This window comes from Gallus gallus, chromosome Z (assembly GCF_016699485.2).
Source record: "Gallus gallus isolate bGalGal1 chromosome Z, bGalGal1.mat.broiler.GRCg7b, whole genome shotgun sequence".
NCBI classification, from domain to species: domain Eukaryota; kingdom Metazoa; phylum Chordata; class Aves; order Galliformes; family Phasianidae; genus Gallus; species Gallus gallus.
The window spans coordinates 25652973-25675861 of NC_052572.1; the positions used below are offsets into that span (position 1 = coordinate 25652973).

Genomic DNA, 22889 nt, shown 5'->3' on the forward strand with positions numbered 1-22889 from the left:
TCCTCAAATTGAAGTACCAAAGGAGAATTAGTTCTAAAACATTTCTTGCAGTCTTTCTGAATTCAGCCACATGATAAAACATTAGTATTTATCATGCAGTAGTTTACTTGAATGGCTTTTAGAAGATTGCTTGACCCTGTGAAGGTCCAGAGATTACTGAGGAGACAGACAGTAAAACAGACTTGAAAGGACTTTCCTGTCCATTACTGAAGTGTCTTGGAAGTTAATTTTCTACTTTTCCAGAGCTGACTGGTAATTACAGTAGAACAACAGTAGATCAATAGATTGTTTTAAAGAGAAATATGAAGAAACTTTAATAAAATATTTTTAAGATGGAATCTCAAAATGATTTATATTTGTGGACAAGTATGCAACAATGCAACACTAATTAATTCCACCATACAAAATGAAGTTATGTGATGACTATGCTCCAAAAGATGGTATTAAGTTCCTATATGCAGAAGTAATACCCTCTCTAGTAACTAGGGACATAAGAAACATGATTTTTTTTCATAGATTCTTCAGCGTCAGAGGATGACAAAAAGCTACGACAGTTCCTGTAGGAAATCCACCTAACGGACTGTAAGAAGAATCCAACATGATCCAACATACAATTGTAAGCCTTGGGCTCTAGTAAAAAAAAAAAAAAAAAAAAAAGGCAGTACGTACTGAACTAAGAACCTCCTCCTTTTGTTGATCTATGACTATCTTAAAAAAAATAACCATGTTTCACAGGAGAATTTCTTGTATCTGTAAGGAGCACTTTGTTCACAATATATTCAAACTGGCAAATAAAGAGATTTTCAAAAAATATTTCAGATTTGGGCACAGTTATTTGACTTTCATTCTTACTGCCATTCACTCCCTACAGCTGGTAGGCCTAGAGTACAGTTAGAAGCTGGAGAAGAAGCTAATTGAAATTATGTTAGCTTCCCATCCCCTTGAGACAATTTTAGCTATAATTGGTTTTGTCTTATACTGCATGTCATACTAGAAACTGTGTATGTGTTCAATTAATCTCCTAATACAACACTTTGTAATGAAGAAAACCGACATTTCCTTGAACACTGGACATCTCAGTATTGGAGGCAAATAAATGTCTAACATGATTTGCTCTCCATGGAATATGAGCTTGGGCTTCATCTGACAGTACCTACCTTTATGATAATGAAACTACTCAGGGAATCTGCTGGACTGTTGCTTTCAGCAAACACAGAGCAGGCTCACGTTTTGGCACCACTGTCACAATTCTGTGGATTTTTTTTCCCCCAAAGATGATGAACAATATTTATTTTTACAGATAATATCTGTAAAGGCCTGCACTGTGGAATCCTATTGACCAGATAAAAACAATATGTATGATCACAGAATCATAGGATGGTTTGAGTTGGAAGGAACCTTTAAGATCATTTAGTTCCAACTCTCCTGCTGCAGGCAGGAACACATTCCTCTACACCAGGTTGCTCAAAGCCCCATCCAGTCTGGCCTTGAATGGTTCCAGGGAGGGGGTATCCACAACCTCTCTGGGCAACGTGTTCCAGTGTCTCACCACCCTCACAGTAAAGAATTTCTTCCTAATATCTAGCCTAAATCTACCCTCTTCCAGTTTAAAACCACTTCCCCTTGTTCAGTTGCAACATGCCCTTATAAAAAGTCCCTCCCCATCTTTCCCATAGGCCCCCTTGAGGTACTGGAAGGCCTCATCGGAGCCTTCTTTTCTCCAAGCTGAAAAGCCCCAGCTCTCTGAGCCTGTCCTCCTAGAGGAGGTGCTCCAGCCATCTGATTGTCTTTGTGGGCCTCCTCTGGACCCACTCCAATAGCTTGATGTCCTTCTTGTTTTGGGGGCTCCAGAACTGGATGGAGTACTCTAGGAGAGGTCGCATGAGTGCAGAGTAAAGGGATAGAATCACCTCCCTCGACCTGCTGGTCATGCTTCTCTTGATGCAGCCCAGCATAAAATTAACCTTCTCAGCTGCAAGTGCACATTGCTGGCTCATGTTGAGTCTTTCATCAACAGACACCACCTTCTCTTTGGGGCTGGTGCAGGTGCAGGACCTTGCACTTGGATGATAACCTGACAGTTTGTAATTCCACCCTTCAGACAAGAGTATGTTCCTTCTTTATTTAATGGATATCTATGACTATTCTTCATGTATTCAACAAGCACAGAAAGGCAGAGGAACACCCTTCCTCTGCCCTTCCATATATGCAAAGAGGTCAAACTACTACACTGCAGTGCATATAAATGATTGGTCACAGCATGCATGAGCATTTCAAGTTTTTTAGATTAATTTTTTAGTCTTAGAAACATCAACACACAACGCCAGATTATATTCAAGTAAGAATTGAAAAAAAAGTCTATTGAAGGTGGCCCAATTACATATCATACGGCATCCTCAGCTGCAGAGACAGAAAACTATCAAGTTTTCATCAACTTGGAAATCATTAGGAATGCTTTGAATTCTACTTCGATAGGACGTGCAATGAGGGCTGTGGTTTAGTGGGCTGGACTAGATGATCTGAAAGGTATTTTCCAACCTCAATAATTCTATGAAACACTGCTCTTATCATTAATTAAAAACTCCAACTGACTGAAAAAGTGGTAGGCATAGTGAAAGACTGCAGAAGTCTCTTGATTTGAAATGCCTTTGATCAACTAGTCTTTTGGAGAAAGGGTACATTTAGAGGCATTATCTCTTCAATTGTGCTACTATTTCATTTCTGTAGCAAGAGATACCAAACGAGGAGCGCTTATGTTGCTATTGATTTCTCTCACTGTAAACATACATACTATGTACTAAACCAGTAGTACTTAACTCTTAATCCTAATAGTCATAAAAATCTTAAACTGACTGAACAGCTGTTTGAGAAAACCATCACCTCCTGAATTTGTGACAGATGATGTTATCAGCTGAAGCATACAAAAAAAACAAGACCCATCCGTTTCTTCACCCCCCTCCCCCCCCCCCCCCTTCCTCTCCCCCACAGGACACGAGCTGCTTCTTTCTCCAAATTCCACCGTACTTTAGATTTCCTGCACTAACCTCTTTAACTGACTAACATGAAAGGGGTTTTTGAAAGTGTGGAAAACAAACAATAACTAAGAACGAGGAGGTCAAAGTGGAAGTCTCTGCTCTGCATAACAAGCCCCACTCATTACTGTAACAGACAAGATCTATTTCAAGGGGTAATGGAATGAGAGACTTCATGGTACATTGTTCCTTTAAGGCTGGTTCAGCTATGACAGATTGGGCCTTTGTGGGAGGTCCTGTGACCTAGCCATGTGGCAGACATCTCCCCTTTTTCAAAAACTTTCAGAAAGGAAGTACTCTCCCACTCAGACAGCGGTGAAAAAGCACTCCACAGCAAATCCTAAGGACAGCAGACCGCATTATGGCATTGTGCCAAGTTTGGGGGAGTTCTTGAATCTGAAAACAAGTGACTTGCTTCGTTAAAACTAAGTCACTCATTATTCTTAAAACAAGAGAACATGATGACCCAACTAAATTACTCTCCGTTTTTAAGCTACACTTGGACCAGGATGAAACAGAACACATCTGTTTTCTAACTACCATCAATATATACTTTAATTAATGAGGAAATCTTAATGAAAAAAAAAAAATACATGAATCACAGATCCATCGTAAGTCAGTTTAACCAAAACAGTTCAAATATTTTTGCACAACTACACCTTCAGAGTCACTCTGAAGTGACACACACTACATGCAGACAGTGTATTTATTTGTACATTTCAATGCTTAATGAGAGAATTTGAGAAAAATAAAAACTACAAAAGTAATGCAAGGTTAAAATGAAATACACAAAATTCAGGTTTTCAGTGTTCTGATTTAAAGGAATATTTATTTTACAATATTTAAATCAGGCTACCATCTTCTCACAGCGTGCACTGGCACCAGTTGTAAAGTACATCTCAAAGAAATGAGGAATCTTGTCCAGTCAAAATGCAGGCTGGGAATTCTGGAATTTAGTAAAGCTTTGGAATTTAAGTAAAGGGGTTGAGGCAGAAATGTTTTCGGGGCACAAGAATATGGTTAGCCAGAAAGTAGTTTTATGTTTACTTTGTGACAAAATGTATTTCATCCAGGATGCACAGAATTCAGTATAATAAACACACCTCCTCCTTCCCCTTGTTCTCCTTTTTTTTTCCCCCTGTATACTTCATGCTTATTAAAACATTCTCACACAAATTGCACATCAAAACATACAATTGCATGTAAAACTACCACTACTGTACAATGATGGTAGCATCATGACAGTGCTTTGGAGATACTACTGACAACACCATAGAGAAAAGCAGCATCACTGATCATTTTATTAGAATGCTACAGCATTATGTTCCCTGGATGACTGCTGATTTACTTACTGTACGTAATCACGTTCTGTTAATCGCTTACTGTGGCGATTTAGCTAAGGTTCCTAAGATGCAAGAAAATGAAAATATTTAGGCTTCTATTAGTACCTGCATCACTCTCGCAAGCTGGTATCTGTCCTACGTAGGGACAAATAGAAATCACATATGAATTGGCAGGCACAGAGAAGGAAGACCCATTGGAAATGCCCAAAACAGAAATTCAATCTTTTGCCTATGAGTCCCAGTAGTTGTCTGACCTTTTCTAGCCTCTAAAGTCAGATAAATATACTGAAATTCTATCCTCCTGGAAAAGAACGAGCAAATAATTACTGATGTGGAATGGAGTTCCTTCCAAAAGACGACAAAGTCATGCATGTGAACATCAGCAAGAAGAATTAGCTAATCCAATTATACACGTAAACAAAAGGAATGATGCCCTAACCAGTTTAATCAAAGATGTGAAACTTTGGGTAAGTAAGGGTAAGTAAGAAAATGACTTAGCTGATCTCACGAGGATACCTATGAAATGACTGCAGATATTTATTGTCTTTTAAGGCCCAAAAGAAGGAGAGGGTAAAAATGGACCATCATCACTAAATTGCTCCTGTTCTTCTTCTGAATATCAGCATTTTAAGACGGCAAATAAAACTAGGAGTTGAATCTAGTTCAACTTCATATAAAAGCAGCAGTATCCAAGCACTTCAATATTAACTCAGCAGGAATTATGGGAGACAAATATAAAAGAATAACATATTTAGAAATTAAAACATTATTAGAATTTAGTTTGAGAATCTCATTTAGAAATTCTGATCAGAACAATAAAGCTCACCAGGTACAGTGATCCAATAAGGAAAACAGCATAACAATGAAGACTATTTCAATTAATAAATACACAGTGTATCTCTAATATAGACAGACATTTCAACAGAAGAATGCTTCAGCTTTTTCCATTCAAATATATTCAGTCACGTTCTAAATGTTCTTGGATGTGACACCTGAAGACAAAATTTAAGGCAAGTCTTCAACATTTAATTAAATTACACATTCAAACTGTTGTATCTGAAAGCCAAAAGACATCACAGACAAAAGCATACAATTATTTCACACAGATCCTCATGGCCCTTTTCAGCAACAGGTGTTAAGAGATCACTGAATGAGGATGGTAAATAGCCTTACACTGCCTTGTTAAAAAAAAGCACAAATACAGGAAGTAATAGATCCCATAAATAATGTGTATTATACACGTATGTACATATGAATGTATGTATAATTCTTAATGTACACTTTTTACTTTATTCTCTCGTTTTTATTCTTTTTTTTTTTTTTTACAAGCATTCTCATGACTGTATTTGTAAGACTGAGCCTTCAAAACAATAAGGAACCAGTGTAACAGATATTACAAGCAAGTCTGAAATGCAAGCAATGTATCTAAGCATTAGCTTGTACATTAAAGCGGTTAATTACTGTTTCTACCCACATAGACATATTTGCGAATTATCAGGTAAAATCCTTAGGGAAGAATACAGCCCCAGCAAAAAAGGAGAGATCTCAAAAAGCTATCTGTCCCCTTAACAAACATTTTCATAGAATCACAGAATCATAGCATCACGGATTGGGCTGGACTGAAAAGGACCTTAAAGATCATCTAGTTTCACTCCCTCTGCTGTGGGAAGGGTTTTATCTCATTTTGCTTCAAAAACAGCACTTTCATGGCAAGAACATAAATATCAGAAGTAATAAAAATTAACAGATTACTCAGTCAGTTTAGAAATGTCAGTTAGGCTTACATCTTCCAAATCTGCAAAAAAAATTAATTTGATAAGGAATTGCATTCTTACTTCAGCTGTTAAGTTATCAATATTCAGGCATTTAATTTTAAAATTCACTTGGGAAAGTTCAGAATAGTATTTGGAGAAGATCCCAGCTGTGATTAGCTATTAGCCTAAATAGCTACAATATGTAAATGAATTCCCTTGTAATGTGACTACTAATGTAACCAAACCAAAACAGGAATTTTGAGGTTTTAAAGATTTTTTTTTTTTTACTTTCTCAAAGGTATAGGAGATGTATCTACTTGGAAAGCTGTGATTTAAAATAATGTTATTTACCTTAAATGTCAACAGTCATTCAACAGCTTCAAGGCATATTTTAATATATTTTCCAGTTAGAAAATAACTTCAACAACTCCACGGAATAGGTTTGCTAGCATCCCATCTATAATCTTTGTCTTAATAACAGTGTAATCACTAGACAAAACACTAAACTACGAAAAGTTGAAAACACGGTCAGTTTAAGCTGACTGCATAGAATGGAACGAATTATCTCCAATCTATGAGATAGTTCTTATAGACTAAAAAGACGCAGGATCTGGCCTGCCCCCCCCTTCCCTCCCTCCCTGCTGGTGATACTAATGGCCGTCACCTCAAGTATAAACTTACTTAATATCAGCACATTTTCTTCTCTGATGCCCTCAATAAGAAAAACAATAATACAAAAGGCATTACCTTCCTCAAACTGTACACAGAAATTCTCCTTCGGTGCAATGTTTACAGATACTTTGTGTCTGTCTCAAAGCTCTCATTGTCCTTGTAACTGTCCGATACAGAACACTTGTGCTTTCTTTTGTAACTCCGTTGCAAGTCATAAGCAGAAAAGAGTTCATTTGCCTAACATGTATGAATAAAGGCTCTAACACGGACCTTTTATGCACTACTACCGCATTTTAAAAATATAAAATATTATATTCAATTGAAAAAGTATTTGGGGTGTTTTCTGCCAATCTTTTACTTAAAAAAAAACCATATTTCAGATTACTTTCAATAGCAAAAATGTGTATTTGACAACGAACGAGCTTTAAAATAAAACATCACATGCTTATGACTTAATGAGTATAATCTGAAGGACATCTATGTAATACTAGCTTTCTCTAATATACACTTCTCTGAAGCACAGGCAGAATAGCCTCACTTGACTAAATAACAGGATACCTTTGCTTGCCTTCACTTACACCTTGCATCTAGTTAGACTTAAGTAATTCAATTTACACAATACTGTTACAACAGCATTGTTAGTTATTAACATCATATACATCATATCATCTCCTGGAAAAGGCAAGAATTAGATTGTAATGGGGACATTATACTACATATGACCACTCTGATAAATTTCCTCTGATTTTGAGATATATCCTGTAATCTCCACAGGAGATGCTCTAACAGATGTTCCACAGTTCAAAAGCCCATGCTATAGCCTCTTTTCCAGAACTTCTTTTGACACAATTTCAATCACGGATATCAAATTCTTCTCTACTGGGTAATATTAAACAGAACGCCTCATCTTTTTTACTTAGCACTTCATCACAAATCTGCTTTAACATTTCCTTATGGCTCCTGCTGCTTCAATTACCACTGAAAAAAACAAAAGAAGTAAGAAAACTATATGAAAAAGATATATTTTTCCCCTACACATGTGATTTTATATTAGAACTAAATGCTTCTAATTATCATTTGACAGCTGCAAAAACAGCAAAACTGACTATCAAAAACTCACAGGCCAGCTTTTACAGTTCCGTAGATCATCTAAGACCACCAAACTATCACCACCACATTCACTAAACCATGTCCCTTGGTGCCACATCTCCACAGTTCTTGAACACTTCCAGGGACGGTGACTCCACCACTTCCGTGGGCAGCCTGCTTCAAATCCTGACCACCCCTTTCAGAGAAGAAATCTCTTCTAATATCCAACCTGAATCCCCCAGTGCAACTTAAGGCCACTACCTCTCATCATTAGTTACCTGGGAAAAGAGACCAGCACCCATCTTGTCACAATCCACTTTAAGGCAGATGTAGAGAGCAATAATGTCTCCCCTAAGCCTCCTCCTTTTTTCCAAATCAAACAAACCCAGTTCCCTCAGCCAGCTCCCATAAGACTTGTTCTCCAGCCTCCTCACCAGCTTCACTGCCCTTCTCTGGACATATTCCAGGGCCTCAATGTCTTTCTTATAGAGAGAGGCCCAAAACTATACACACTACTCAAGCTGTGGTCTCACCAGAGAAAAAACAAATTTACTGAAGTTCAACTGACTGAAATACAGGTATCTATTTAGATCTTTGCACTTAAGTTTCTTTATTTTAAAAAGCATATCAGTGCTTTCAGCCTCCGATGAAAATTAGACTCTTGTAGCTCTGCATTTGTCTGCTGCTGACTTTCCTTGTTTCTCTAAAAGAGGCCATGCGGAAGTACACTTACCACTTCCATCTACTTTTTTGTTTAGTGTTAAGCTGAGCTGCAGTTCCTGGCTCTCAGTGCTCTCAGAAAGGCTGAGGAGTAACTGCATCCTGGGTCCTGTGAAGGCTACGTGGAGGACTGCTGTGACCAGCACCCACATCCAACAGCAATGAGCAACCCTGCTGCCTGCAAGCTGGCACCTCCAATTCAGGTTACAGGGAGAATACCAAGATGTGGTAAAGCTGGAAGAGCAAGATAAATGACGTAACAAGCACAGAGGGAAGGTTCCACTTTGTGTTTGCTGGAAGTGAAGATTCACAATTTGGGTGTGTGCTGAAGAAAGGAAGTAGCTTAAGTTTAAATTTAGCATGAACATCTGCATGTACATGAATGGATGGGGGAGGTAAGCGTAAGCAATGGACTGCAATCCTAGTTTGGAATACAGGAATACATAGTAGGAACACTCTGGCCTTGCATGGTTAGAAAACCACATGATACTGGATGACAGAAGTTACTGCTGCTGCTGATATACCCTCTAAGTGGGTTTGGAAACCCCCGGTGTGTGCTACACCACCATTTCTGCAAATATTTTCTTTTCAGATTTTCATATAAGAACAGCTTTCTTGAACCCCTGTATCTACTTTACTACTAATCATTTTTTAGTCTCTGATTAAAAAAACATTTTGTCTTGTCTTTCCATCTGGCCTTATGTTTAGCATCAATTATTTAAATTAAAGCTCTTAACGTCAGGCTCTTTATAAATATCATACTCTGTATGTTTAAGAATATTTCACAAAGGCTTGTAAAGAAAAGCTTTATATAAAATTAAATTATTTAATAGAGAACCATTTAACAGTAACTTTCTATTCTATACTCAAGGTTTAAAAGCTAAAATTTCATTAAATGAGTTTTACTTGATTTCATGCCTTATGTCAGATTTAATTCAGTAAAAGCAAACAAAAAATTACAAAAAAAAACTAGACATGCACGAAGCCTCATTATTTCAAAAATATTCAGTACACAACAAATTAACAGTTTGTTTGCTTATTTGTTTTCGATTGTTTAAATCACACTGTGGAGGCTAAAGGTGCCATTTAGAAGTTTATTTCTGTAATATTAGCAGATGCCACCAACCATCGCATCCACGTGTGCACGCACAAACAGCTGTTTACATACACTGACTTATCGTGTATATATCATATACAGAAATCCGACAACATTGGGTATAAACAAGTATAAGCAGTTTTGATTGTGGGCCCTGTATCATTTGCATACTATACATACGAGTGAAACCCATAAACAGATACAGAAATTCAATTATTTATCCAAATCAATCAATAAATAGTTAATCATTTAAATAATTAAATAGTGGAAAGAAGTAGAACAGGTAAAAAAAACACAAAACACAAGAACATGCTGTTACACGTATTTCAGCATTCATAGAACCTGGAACTGAGTCAACTGACAAAATTCATTTCTGTGGTGAAAACAAAGAAACAAAAAAAAAATCAAAGTCACAAAGTGAAGATCACGGAAAAGCAGTGCTAGCCTTCTCAAAAACAAATCAAAGAAAAATCCTCTCCCACTGAATATCACTGGCACAAACTCTACTGATAGTAACAGGCTGATACAGAGCATACCAGGGACACAAACTTGTGCCCCACATTTTTATACATCAGTAGCAACATGGATTCTACAGAAGGATACCTGATGAGATATTTTAAAATAAGCTATTTTAAAAATAAAATTTTAGGATTGATTTCAACCCTGATCTTTCCACTCTGTAGTTTCTGAATATCAGCTGCCATGAAGGAGAATGACAGTGGGCCTCCTGCCACCTTCCTGTATTGCCATGGCATCTCGGTGTGCCCAAAGCTGGAGCTGGAAGGAAATCTGCCTGAATTATGCCCCAGCTCTGCCAGTATGCTGGACAGCTCTATGTGATCAGGTGATGGATGCATAAAGTAGCCCAGCTCCCGAAATTCACCACACGCAGCTGCGTTCTGTAGAATAGTAACACGCACACAAGGGCTCCTAAACCGGAATCTAAAAGATTATATACTATAAAAATGCATGTCAGGCATTCATAAACACATAATTAACATTATTCTCTTGTTCCTGTCACAAGCCATGTTTAGCTCAGTGTAGCAGCTGTGCTTACATCTGTATCAGCTTCTGAAATCACTGAAATGTGTGCCACTGTCTGTAAGCAATAGTAAACACGGTTCTTTGTCAATGATTTCAACCACAGCCCCTCTACTTTAAGGCAGAATAAACTGTATTTCTACCGTGTTTGTTGCTAGATCATAATACTCTCTTTGCACCATATAGTCTCAAGTATGAACTATTTTGAAGAAATGTATTCCAAAGAAATTCTCATCAAACAGCAAACTATTATTTCCAACTGTGAGCAACCTTCCTCCATCCTCCCACATACAGCTCAAAAATAACCGCAATTCACACAGCAGATGCAAAACGAGAACTTTTAGAAGCAGGCTATTTACTGTCAATTTTAAACATAGCTGAGGCTGTAGATTAGTGATATGGGCTCACTTTCCAGCTATACCAAAGGGTCCTTCTGTGGTCTCAGGCACATGATGCTTTTTTTCTTTTCACATACCTGTGCGCTACAGGGAGAAAAGTCCACTTTTTGTTCAGTGGGCGCTGTAGGGATTCGAGTGTAACTACGAAGTATTCAAATACCGCACACTAAAGGCTACCGAAACACGCAAGGCAAGCGAACACGCTATGAACCTGCAGCGCCAGACGGCACAGAACAGCCCTCACAGCAGGAGGACCTCTTGGGTCTGGAGCACAAAATCAAATGAGAGGAATGACCGTCTTTACGGCAGAAGAACAGGAAGCCTGCGAGCTAAGCCAGGCATTCATACCGACACAGAAAGCACTCGGGCCCGCTGCACGGCCACCCCACGAGGGCTTCGCCGGCTCCATCGGGCGGCCGACCTAAGGGCCTTCCCAGACAGGCAGGGTTTTTTTCCCCTCTCTGGCATTCCTTGAGCAGACACAAGTACGGAGAAGCCCCCACCTAGACAAATCTGGGCAGCACGCAGCCCACGCGCTGCAGAAACCGAGGCACGAAGCACGACCACGTCGCTCTCTCCGAGCCAACTTTCGCGTCTCCGGCTCGTCGCAGTGCCGGGGCCGGCGGCGCGGCGGGGCAGCGGCGCCCGCCGTAGTTCCGGAGGGAGGCGCCCAGCCCGCGGGGCACGGCCACGCAGCGGCGCGGGGCACGGAGTCCGCGGGGCGGGAGGCGGTACCCCGCCGCGGCCCCTCAGCCCGCTCACACGGCCCCGACTTCGGGCTCGGGGCTCGGCCTCCAGAGGCTGCCAATCCGGCCCCCGCCCGCCGCAGGCAGCGGCCGCCGATGGGACGTCCCAGCCCGCCCCTCGCAGCCCGGACACCTACCCACACCATCCCAGAGCCCGGCGGCGGGGAAGGGGAGTGGCGAGGGAGCGGCCGGTCCTCTCCCTCCGCAGCTCCGCACCCGAAAGCGCGGAGGACCCCGAAATGGCTGAACAAAGGGAACCTCGCTCAGCCGCCGCCGCCCCTCCGATTGGCCGGGGGGGGCGGGCTGGGGGCGGGGCGCGGCGCGCGGGGGCGGGCGGGGGCGATTCCGGGCGGTAACCCTGGCAACGGCGGCCTCCCTGCGGCCGCGGCCGGGGGCGGGATGGAGACGGCAGCGAAATGGCCGCCCGGCCGCGCCCAGGCTCTCCGTGCTGCCGCGCCGAGGGCGCAGGCAGGCAGGCAGGCCCGGCGGCCGGAGGCCGTTTGCTCGCAGTCCCCTCACCCCAGCCGTCCCCCTCCCGCACACATTGCTCGTCCAGACGGCGCTGTCTGCACGCACGCTCCGGGCCTTGCACGCCGCCGTTTTGTCTCGGCTACCAGAGGCACTCAGCCGTGCTTTCCGTAGGACGGCTGTTTTTCCAGAGAGCGCCTTGGTGGGGCTGCATTACATCAGCCCCAGCGCTGTGCCAGGCTGCTTCCAAGCATCGCACTAATTTGTTTTAAAGATCATTTTCTAACGCTAGTTATTGCACAGGAAAACTGGAATCCGTGACTGGGTGGAACAGCAGGAGTTTGTACACATAAACGAGTCCATCATCTCTGACTCCAGCACTCAGCCAGCTCCGTGCTTCCCATGAGAGCTGTCTGGTGCTCAGCAAGTATTAACACTTCAGCGCTACGCCAAGAATCTCCTTGTGCTGAAGGATCTGTGTATGTACACCCAAGATGCTCTCCGCTATTAAAAAGCCCTACGCACACAGTCCAGTTAAAGACCCGATGTTTTTCTCAGATGTTATCTTCATGCATAATGTTCAGAGCACATCGTGTTGTCATTATGGATGACTTACTGGCATTATACTAATAGCTTAATGCTTACACCCATGGTTTTGTCAGTATAAATCCACAGACACCACGAAACCCAAGCTTTCAGCAAATATGGAATTGTGTACATGTGTCTTTGTCTTCCAGTTCAGCTTTTCTGAGTGCAGAGACGTAAGTTCTGTAAATTCCCTTCAGTGTTGTGGATCAACACACCAGCCACAGCTATGTCATGTGAGGAGTTGTAGTGCTGGGATGGAAATGCCTTAGTTGCAGTTGCTGTGACCAGGAAAAAGAAAATGAGAGCCAAATTCTTGAGCCTCATAATGAAACTTGACAGGTCATGAGACATGAGATAGGTCAGGGTAAAAGCTGGTCATAGAAGCTATTAAAGTTGTTTAATGAGCTTTGTTATATAAAAGAAAGGGAACAAATATTCCAATTAAAAAGTGTTTAAACCATACAGCAATAAACATGCATTTACAATATATGTGTACCGTACGTACTGTATGCTTTATATGGTGACATGTGGTCTACTTTTTTATGGTACATACGTATGTAAGTGAAGTGGGCACCTCTGGATTTTTAACTTATTAGATTTCAAGCAAAACAAAAAACTTGAGATTGTGTAAGTAAACACTGCAAATATAGCAACTATTTCGAATCCAGGGAAGCACAGCTTTCGTACTTCTGTAGTTCGTCCGCAGAAGGTACCTATCTGAATTTCACGTGGCATCAGTCAAGTCCTGGCCTGCTTTCCTTATGACATAATGCTATATGATTTGGTGTCTGCCTGGATGCCCAGTCCTCTGTTGTTCTATTCCTAACAGTTTTCAACCTGTGGGTCGGCTGCAATCAAGTCTAACAAACAAGTGGAGATCTCAGAAAGGTATGTGAGTTCAAATCTTCTGACATACTGCAGGGAGCTGGGTGGAGGAAAGGGGCTGTACTAAGGAGGAGGTGTTGGTAGGAGTGGGAGGAAAGGATATTTTCTGTCTGTTTGATATATTGTCAGTTCATCAGTACTGATATATATAATTTGAAATCAACCTCGTAATACTGTTTCTGGCCCTGCTGTCAGTGCAAAGATGTGGGAAGGAGCTTGCAGTAACACAGAGAGTTTAGTGGATGTGAGAGGGAGCTAGAAATACTCGAGGGTGCTGTGTCCTGGTTCCTACTGTGGGTATTTTTAAAAAGTCCACAGTACAAGAAAGCTACAAAAAACTGGCGTGAGCAGCTACTCAGATATTCCTGCTAAAAGTGATTGGAAAGTCATTGTGGCCACACTGCCCATGTACTTCACAATCCACAATTACCAGAACAACCTTTTTGAAGTCTATTGCAATTAGTGGCCTTTCACTGGGTGGAGACCAAAGGAGGGAAGGATGAAAGATGTGTTACATTTGTCTGATTTTAACCAACTTCAGGCAAGTACAGAGTACTAGATTTCTGTTAACTTCCTTTAGATTTCTCTGATTTAATAAATAAAATATTTATAAGCCAGAAGTACGTTTTCACAGGAAAATTCTACCTTAATGATCTGTTTCAGATGGTGCTGATTTCTGATGTCCTGTCAAGAACGCAGGAAGGAAAGAAGGACAGAAGATTTAGGTAGTTAGTGTTTGCATTTGTGTGTAGTTAATTATGCTAACAACATATAGTGAGATTTGTTCAACAATGCGCAGTTTACATCTTTTGGAAGCATCATACACGGGAACAAACTTGTCAAAGACCTGGTCACTGATGGTAAGAAACAAATGATTAACTGGAGGTAATTCTCAGACAGAAAGTATCACAGATTAATTTCATAGAGGAAATTTTCCACTGATCTTCAGTATGTGCAAGATGACTCACCTAACCAATTCCTTTTCTACAAGAATATGAAAATATCACCACTGTTTTGCCTATTCGAGAAGTATTTATTTTTAGTTAAATTCATAACCTATCTCTGTTAGGTTAGGGAATTAGTGAACTCACTGTTGGTAGAAATGACATGCAAACCCTTTTCACTTAGGTTGCTGCTTGTGAGAATTTCATCCACTTTCTTTCCAAGCTAAAAATATATATATTTTTTCAACTACGTGTAGGCAAGATGGTGTTTAGAGTTAGCTTTTGGCAATCTGTCTCAAGTTACTTTTTGTATCACTACAGAGGACTAAGACACCCTCCTAAAACTTTGGACACACAATTGAAGATAAATTTAACAGTAGCAACTAAAGTTGTTATTGCCTCAAGCAATCTGCGCCAGCCATCTCTCCAAGAGTAATCATAGCATGCCAAATATGTTTTAAGTGGAACTTAAAATATAAATGCTCTGTAGCACGTTAAAAGGTAAAACACATTAATGTGTTTGAAACAAACCATTAAAGATATATTTTCACCAGGCAGGTTGAACTTTGGAAAGGTTAAAAGCTAGTATACTAAATAAATGGATAGAGAAAAGGTGTGCAGCGGGCTATCAACGTGTAAACTGATGGCAGTTACACATTAAACAAATTATTCATCTGCTCAGGTTCTACAGTTAACAGAAACTTCTCGTTAACAGAAACTTCTTGTTAACACTCTAGTATATCATCTTAATATTGTTCTTTGTTGGCTAGCCTATTTATTTATTTATTTATTTTTGTAGAACACCACATCTTGTTGGATTCCTGTTTCATAAAGCCAATGGTTGCCCATCTGGAAACAATAGAGGTTCATAGAGTGAAGAGATCTTTGGAGACTGCCTGGAGGAGTCGAATGAGTCACACACTGACAACATAATTTGTTGCCACTAGCACTATATTTTACAAAAGTTTTCATTTCATTTGTTGTGAGTGGAAAAATGACATTAATAGAGCCAGTAGAAAAGGTGTAAGTAATGACTGGGAAAGTTATTTCCCCTCCCCTCCCCTCCCCTCCCCTCCCCTCCCCTCCCCTCCCCTCCCCTCCCCTCCCCTCCCCTCCCCTCCCCTCCCCTCCCCTCCCCTCCCCTCCCCTCCCCTCCCCTCCCTCCCCTCCCCTCCCCTCCCCCCCCCCCCCCCCCTCCCCTCCCCTCCCCTTCCCTTCCCTTCCCTTCCCTTCCCTTCCCTTCCCTTCCCTTCCCTTCCCTTCCCTTCCCTTCCCTTCCCTTCCCTTCCCTTCCCTTCCCTTCCCTTCCCTTCCCTTCCCTTCCCTTCCCTTCCCTTCCCTTCCCTTCCCTTCCCTTCCCTTCCCTTCCCTTCCCTTCCCTTCCCTTCCCTTCCCTTCCCTTCCCTTCCCTTCCCTTCCCTTCCCTTCCCTTCCCTTCCCTTCCCTTCCCTTCCCTTCCCTTCCCTTCCCTTCCCTTCCCTTCCCTTTTCTGTGGAGATGACAAAATTATCGAAGGCTGGAGCAGAGACACAGGTTGAAATCACTTCTGTCTTTACAGTGGGTGAACAAAGATGTTGTCCGAAAGGTGGATTCATTACCCTGTGTGTAGTAAGCCAATCTCACATACGGAGATAAGATATTGAATTATTGCAGAATTGAGCAGTTTTGGGTGCTAGGTGGTCTTCTGCAGAGCGAGGACACCCCAGGATTTTCACAATGTCTTTTTTATATGTGTTTTTTGTTTGCTTGTTTGTTTGTTTTTATCACTTGACCACTACCCCAAGACAGCTTTTGGTCTACAACTGGTCAGCTAAAGAAAGGGTTCATCTCCATACCTGCAGGCTAACTAAACATGCTAATTAGCTGCATGTTTTTCTCAAGACACTCCTATCTTCCAAGGAAACTTTAAACATCTCACTGTGATTGAAAGCTCCTCTACATAATCACTTCAGTAGCTGCAAGGATGGTCATCCCGACCTGTATAAAAGTATATACACATACAAGGATTTGCACAAAGGTTAGTTCTTACTGAAGACAAAGAGGATGGCAGCAAAGGAGTTATGGTAGCCCTTCCCTGCTTTCAGAAGTAGTCCCAGTGACTATATTAAACAGGGAAGAAATTGTAAAGATCTGTGTATGGTTTACCTACCAAGTAGCAGAACTGGAACAAAATGAAGGAAATACTGAGAAATCAGTGATTGTCTGACTTGAAAATTATCAAAAAAGTCTTAATGAAGAAAAACCAGAGTAAGAAAAAGTACTAGGAAAAACAAATTGGGGGGGAGGGGGGGGCTGGGGGCGCGGGGTGATGAAATAGAGAAGAAAATACTGAGAATTCCAGGTAGATCCAAGGTATAGAAGCAGTGCAATTAGGCATAATAAGGATATAGAGAAGGTCAAGAGAAGTACAATTGCCAGTTTTCTCATTTTAGCTTACTAACCATTTCTTAGAACAAGGTATACTAGAACCTTCTTTGTTGTTCCTTGATTTCTGTTATTATAAATTACTATATCCTAAAGCAACAACTTTGAAACAGTGAGGTTTAAAACTCAGGTGAGATATGTTGCCTTCCTGGTGAAGCTGTCTTAACTCTGAAGATGCAGCCTGGGTGCCAGTCACTCTTAGTGCTCCTGGGTACTGAGAAGTCGGGGCAGAGCCTGACTGCCCCCGGCTGAGCCTGGTTGGTGAGAGCCCTGCTGCGACTAGCAGCAGGACTAGACAGAGGAGGCCGAACACAGCAGTCTAGGGAATGTGCTTGTTTTTCAAAGTGTTTTCAGCTTAGAAGAGTTTGTTAGGACTAGGACTTGCAGAAATCGTTGGAAATTGTTGGATCGTGTGATAGCTGCCTCCCCCACACAAAGAAAGCAGCGTCTGTTTGGTCTAGTGTGATAACCAAATCCTTAGGAATCAATCCTTAGGAATGATGAAGGGGAGCTTCAAGAGTCTGCACACAAAGAAGACCCAAGGATACACCCATATGCATGCAGAATGCCCTGATGAAAATGCATATTGCAGTATTTTTCTCAAATTATACAATTATTTTTCTTTCTCAAATCTCTACTCAGAGAGATGTCATAAAATCCTCATCTAGGGAATGAAAACAAACACTGAATTCTGTCTATAATCGAGTTGGCTAGATTTGTGCTAGTTTTGACACAGCTATGGTTTTTATTTGCCCTCTTATCCAATATACTTAGGAAGAAATACAATTACTGATCTAATAGGATACACAATCCCAAAGTGTTCAGCCATGACAATATAAAACGAGTAATTGATTATTCTACAACTTGATTCCATCAAGTTATATTTGTAAGTAACTTAATACCAAAATCCAAGATGATAACGTGATGTGTAAATTGCATGAAGAACTATATTATAAAACATTTCAGTATTGTGAACAGGGGGTCAGGTTCCTTTTTTTCTTCAGTTTTTAATATTTATACTGTACTTACAGGTATAAAGAAGAAGTTATATGTCTTTTACAGTTATGGTTTAAAAAATATTACAATATCCAAGTCATATCCAGGCCTGGACAGCCAGGAAAGATGTATGATAAATACAAAATTATGACATCACCCCTAACTTAACTTCAATTTCTTTGAAAGCATAGGTAACATTCCCATATTTTACATGGTGTTAGGATTTCACTCATTTCCCAGTAGAGACCAAAAAGAACAAAAAGCTGTATTTCTCAAAATCACTTAAAATGTATCTACTTAGATGTAATCATGAGGTCAAGTATTTAGTTAAATGCTTATATTTAACCTACAAAAATATTCCAAAGGAATTCTGGGCAATTAAAAATACTCAGTGACAAATACCTTTGAAAAAATGTAGTAGTTTCTTGAACAGGGCACTACCAATACAATTTAAATAGTATCACTTTATTTAATCCCTAATAGAAATAGCTGTTGAACACAGTGAACTCAAAGCTGATTTCAAAACAGAACATAGAGTGATGAACTTGTTGAGCATGAGAGAAAAAAATGACAAAAAAGAAAGAAAGAAAGAAAGGATGAATAATTGGACTTGCGTTTACTTCTGTACAGTAAATTTGTCAAAGAACAGACATCCCTGGAAAGCGTTCTGGTACAAGTTGTAAACATTCTTGCTGAGGAAATATGTTTAGAAAGGTATTAACTGACCTTTCCTGGACAAAATATCCCCCTAAACTTCTCTAAGAAGTGTAAGTAGAGATGATCCTGAAAAATACCCACAGTTCTAAGCAGTCATTAACTGAGCTAAGTTAATTTACAGTATTTGAGGTATTGAGTTTGGTTGAGTGGCAGCAGAGCTCTTGGCATGTATTTCTTTGTGATCCCTAGAGGCATTCTGACTGCTGGCCAGAATCATCCTGGAGATTACTAAAAGCATTTATTGCACATTGTTTCTTACTCACACTCTGCTGTGCTTAAAAGCAGTAATAATTTCACTGTTTTGAACTAAATCGTGTCTGATCTTACTGCGGATGTAAAAGGAGAGGTGATACTATGTGATGTCCTCCTAGTTCTTTTGCTTATTCTTGGCTAGTTCTCACCTTCATCTGAAAGGTGGAAGAGTGGGGGAGGGCATGGTAGCCACAATACTCTTCCTGATATCTCTGCAAGCCCGTGGATCCAAAAGGATACTTCCACCAAGGCAGCCAGGGTCTCTAAAAGAGGTACTTTGTACTGCCCCAGGCATACTTGTGTCCAGGATGTGGGAGTTGGGAAAAGAAATGTGCCCTGTAAGGGATGAAAGTCAGCTGTTTTTATCTCTCAATCTTAGTAGCACTGTCTTATTAGATGATGTTTTAATTTACAAAGAGAAAGTCTAAACTCTTAATCTATTTTTATACAGTGTCTGTGGCTCTCTCTTATTGGTCTGCAATAGAAGTCTTCCATGATCTTTATACAGTGGTATTTTGTAGTATTCATTGCTGAAAAGAAAAACAAACATCCACAGCTGGCAAGATTTTACAGTTTGGGATTGTATTTTATTAAAAATAATAAAAGAAAGAAAAATGTAAATACCAACATTTCTAGTTTGGATTCTCTCAAGGTTGTGAAACCTATTACTCTTCTCTAAGTTCTTAACAGTCCCAGGAGGATTTATACGGAGAAATTCCCATGCTCTGTTGTATTCAGACAGTGCATTTAAATTATATTGATCTCCCATTGTCATAAATGGGTATCAAATTACTTTGGAGCTTATTACAAATTTTGCAGAGCTTAGACTTCATATCAATCTCCTGGCATTACTGCAAACTTTTTTTTCTGCAGCCTTTCAAGCTGACAGATTTCTGCCAGCCTTCAAATTTTCTTGCAGGCTGTTTTGCACAGTTTAACATTCCTTTTTTAAAAACACTTCGTTGTTGTTGTTGTTATGTTTTATATTTTTCCCTGCATGTCTATGCCCAGCTATCATGCCCACATGGATCATCAGTGGTTTCATTTTGGAAATGATTTCCTTAGACAGCAGCTGGTAACAGAGCTTGACAGCCAACACCTCTATTCCATAAAAAAAACTTGCTTATAATGCTTGCATATTTTTTTCCAACTCTGTGTATGAAGGTTAGCATCCTTTCTGTCTATCTTCTTTAAATAACATTTGTATTCATCAAACGTCTTAGCTTCCCTAGCAGTGAAAAAGAGTAATTACCAGTCTCTTTCATTCAATCATAGGATTATTTGAGTTGGAAGAGACCTTTAAAGGTCATCTTGTCCAACTCTTCTGCAATGAACAGGGACACCTACAGCTTGATCAGGGTGCTCAGAGCCCCGTCCACCCTGCCCTTGAATGTCTCCAAGGAAGGGTCTTCCACCACCTCTCTTGCTGAAGACGCACTCAATCCCACTGTTGATGTTATTGATGAAGATATTAAAGAACACCAGTCCTAGCACTGACCACTGAGGGACATCACTTGTCACTGATCTCCATCCAGACATTGAGCCATTGACCACCACTCTCTGGGTATGACTGATCTCATAAACAGTTCCTCATCCATCTAACAGTCAACCGATCAATTCCATGTCCTTCCAATTTGGAGAGAAGGATGTTGTGGGGCACCATGTCAAAGGCTTTACAGAATTCCAGATAGATGATGAAATCAGTGGCTATTCCCTTGTCCACTGATGCAGTTATACCATCATGAAAGGCCATGATTCTGGTCAGGCAGGACCTCTCCTTGGTGAAACCATGCTGGTTATTCTGCGTCAGCTCCCTCTTCCATGTGCTCCATGATCTTCCCTGGCACAGAGGCAAGGCCTAACAGGTCAGCAGTTCCCTGGCTCATCCTTTCTATCCCTCTTAAAAATGGGTGTGATGTTGCCACTTTTCCAGTCACCAGGAACTTCATCTGACTGCCATGACTTTTCAGATATCATCAAGAGCTGCTTGATGACATCAGCCAATTTCCTCAGGACTCTGGGATGCATCTAATTGGGACCCATAGGCTTGTGGATGTTCGGGTTCCTCAGGTGGTCACAAACCTGTTCTTCACTTACAGCAAGAGGGGATCCCCCATTTCCCATCTTCAGAACCATCCCCTCGAGGGCTGTGTGTAGAGCAGTCACTAGTGAAGACTGAAGCAAAAAAAAAACATTGAGTACCTCAGTCTTTTCCTTGTCCGTTGTTACTATCCTGCCTGTGTTACTCACTAGAGAGGCTATGCTGTCCTGGACTTTCCTTTGCTGATTGATGTACCTATAGAATTGTTTCTTATTCTTCTTTACTCCCCCTGCCAAGTCCAATTCCAGGTGGGCCTTGGCCTTCCTGACCCTATTCCAACACAGACTAGCAGCATCCCTATTCTCTCATGTTACCTGTCTCTGCTTGCACTACCTATGTGTTTTCTTCTTGCTCTCTGGTTTGACCAGCAGGCCCTTGCTCAGCCATGTGGCCTCTTGCTTTCCCTTCCTGACTTTGTCCACCTGGGACAGAGAGTTCCTGCACACTTAGGAAAGCTTCCTTTAAAGATTGCTACCTCTGCTCCTCTCCCTTGTGCTCGAGGGCAGATACCCAGAAAGGTTTTGTTGATGAATTCCCTGAAGAGCTGGAATTTGGCTTTCCTAAAATTAAGCTTCCTGATTTTACTCTTTGCCTGTCCAGTATCTCTCAAGAGTGTGAACTCCACTCATGCATTGTCAGGACAGCCCTAGCAGCCTCCAAACCTGAGGTCACCAATCAGTTCAGCTGTGTTGGTGAGTGAGAGGTTCAGCACTGCGTTCCCCCTTGTGGGGCTGTCTATTACCTTGCTCAGGAAGTTATCCTTAATATTTCCCAGGAGCCTCTTGGATTGCCTACAGCATGCTGTGCTACTTTTCCAGCAGATGCCAGGGTAATTGAAGTCCTCCAGTGGGACGAGAGCCTGTGATCATGATGCATCCTGTAGCTGGAGCAAAAAGGCTTCATCAACAGACTCTGCTTGATCAGGCGGCCTGTAGTAGACACCAACCACAAGGCTCCATTTGTTACAGTCTCTCTCAGCCATAAGCTTTGAATTCGCTCATGGCTCATGGTCAGCTCTTCACACTCTATTCCTTCTTTGATGTAGAGGTCACAGAAGGGAGTTTCATCTTACATTCTGGTTTATATTACTGCCCAATTGGAGAAAAGTTTGTCTTCATTTATTTAAAACTAAATCCTAACAATTTATTTCCAGATATAATTCTTTAAGACTGACTTAACATATTTGCCGCTGTGCTCTATCTTCTGAAAAATTAAAGAAGACATATAATGGTAGAGAAGATCATGTGCCATGCAGCAGAAAATGTGTTTAAGTACAATAAGTCAACTTAATATTTATCTTGTTCTTTCCTCTTGCATGGTGAATTTTAAAAATTACGGACAGATCATTTGCTGTCAAGGAAAGAGGCACATGGCAGCTCTAGTTAAGAGAAATGTCTTTTCTGAAGAGGTGAAAAAATAAATTTCCAGACATTTCTGGACAGTTCCAGAAATGTTTGTTGTTTCATGTATGTTAACCTGAAGCTGCATCCAATTTGCAGACGGGGAACCTCAGATAACAGATATTCTATTTACTGTCCATTTGGTTTCAGTGCATTGGAGACTACCCGTTTTGAGGGCTTTATTTGAGAGACTTAGAGCAAGATATTCTGAGCTGCTGATAAT

General features: G+C 40.9%; 1 protein-coding gene and 1 long non-coding RNA gene across 4 annotated transcripts in view; one reads left to right on the plus strand and one right to left on the minus strand.

The window, feature by feature from the left end:
* Positions 1-12115, minus strand: part of TNPO1 (transportin 1) — an 80820-nt gene extending 68705 nt beyond the window's left edge. For all 3 annotated transcript variants that reach the window (XM_424806.7, XM_040655695.2, XM_046905515.1), the window contains exon 1: positions 12029-12115. In XM_424806.7, the coding sequence (XP_424806.3) occupies positions 12029-12037 (9 nt within the window). In that variant the 5' untranslated portion in view covers positions 12038-12115. The remainder of the gene's footprint in view (positions 1-12028) is intronic.
* A 156-nt stretch (positions 12116-12271) lies between these two features.
* On the plus strand, positions 12272-15803 carry LOC101751521. Its single transcript, XR_210928.5, has 4 exons — positions 12272-12838; positions 13777-13835; positions 14496-14557; positions 15576-15803. It is a non-coding gene; the product is annotated as an uncharacterized LOC101751521 (long non-coding RNA).
* Positions 15804-22889: the final 7086 nt, after the last annotated feature.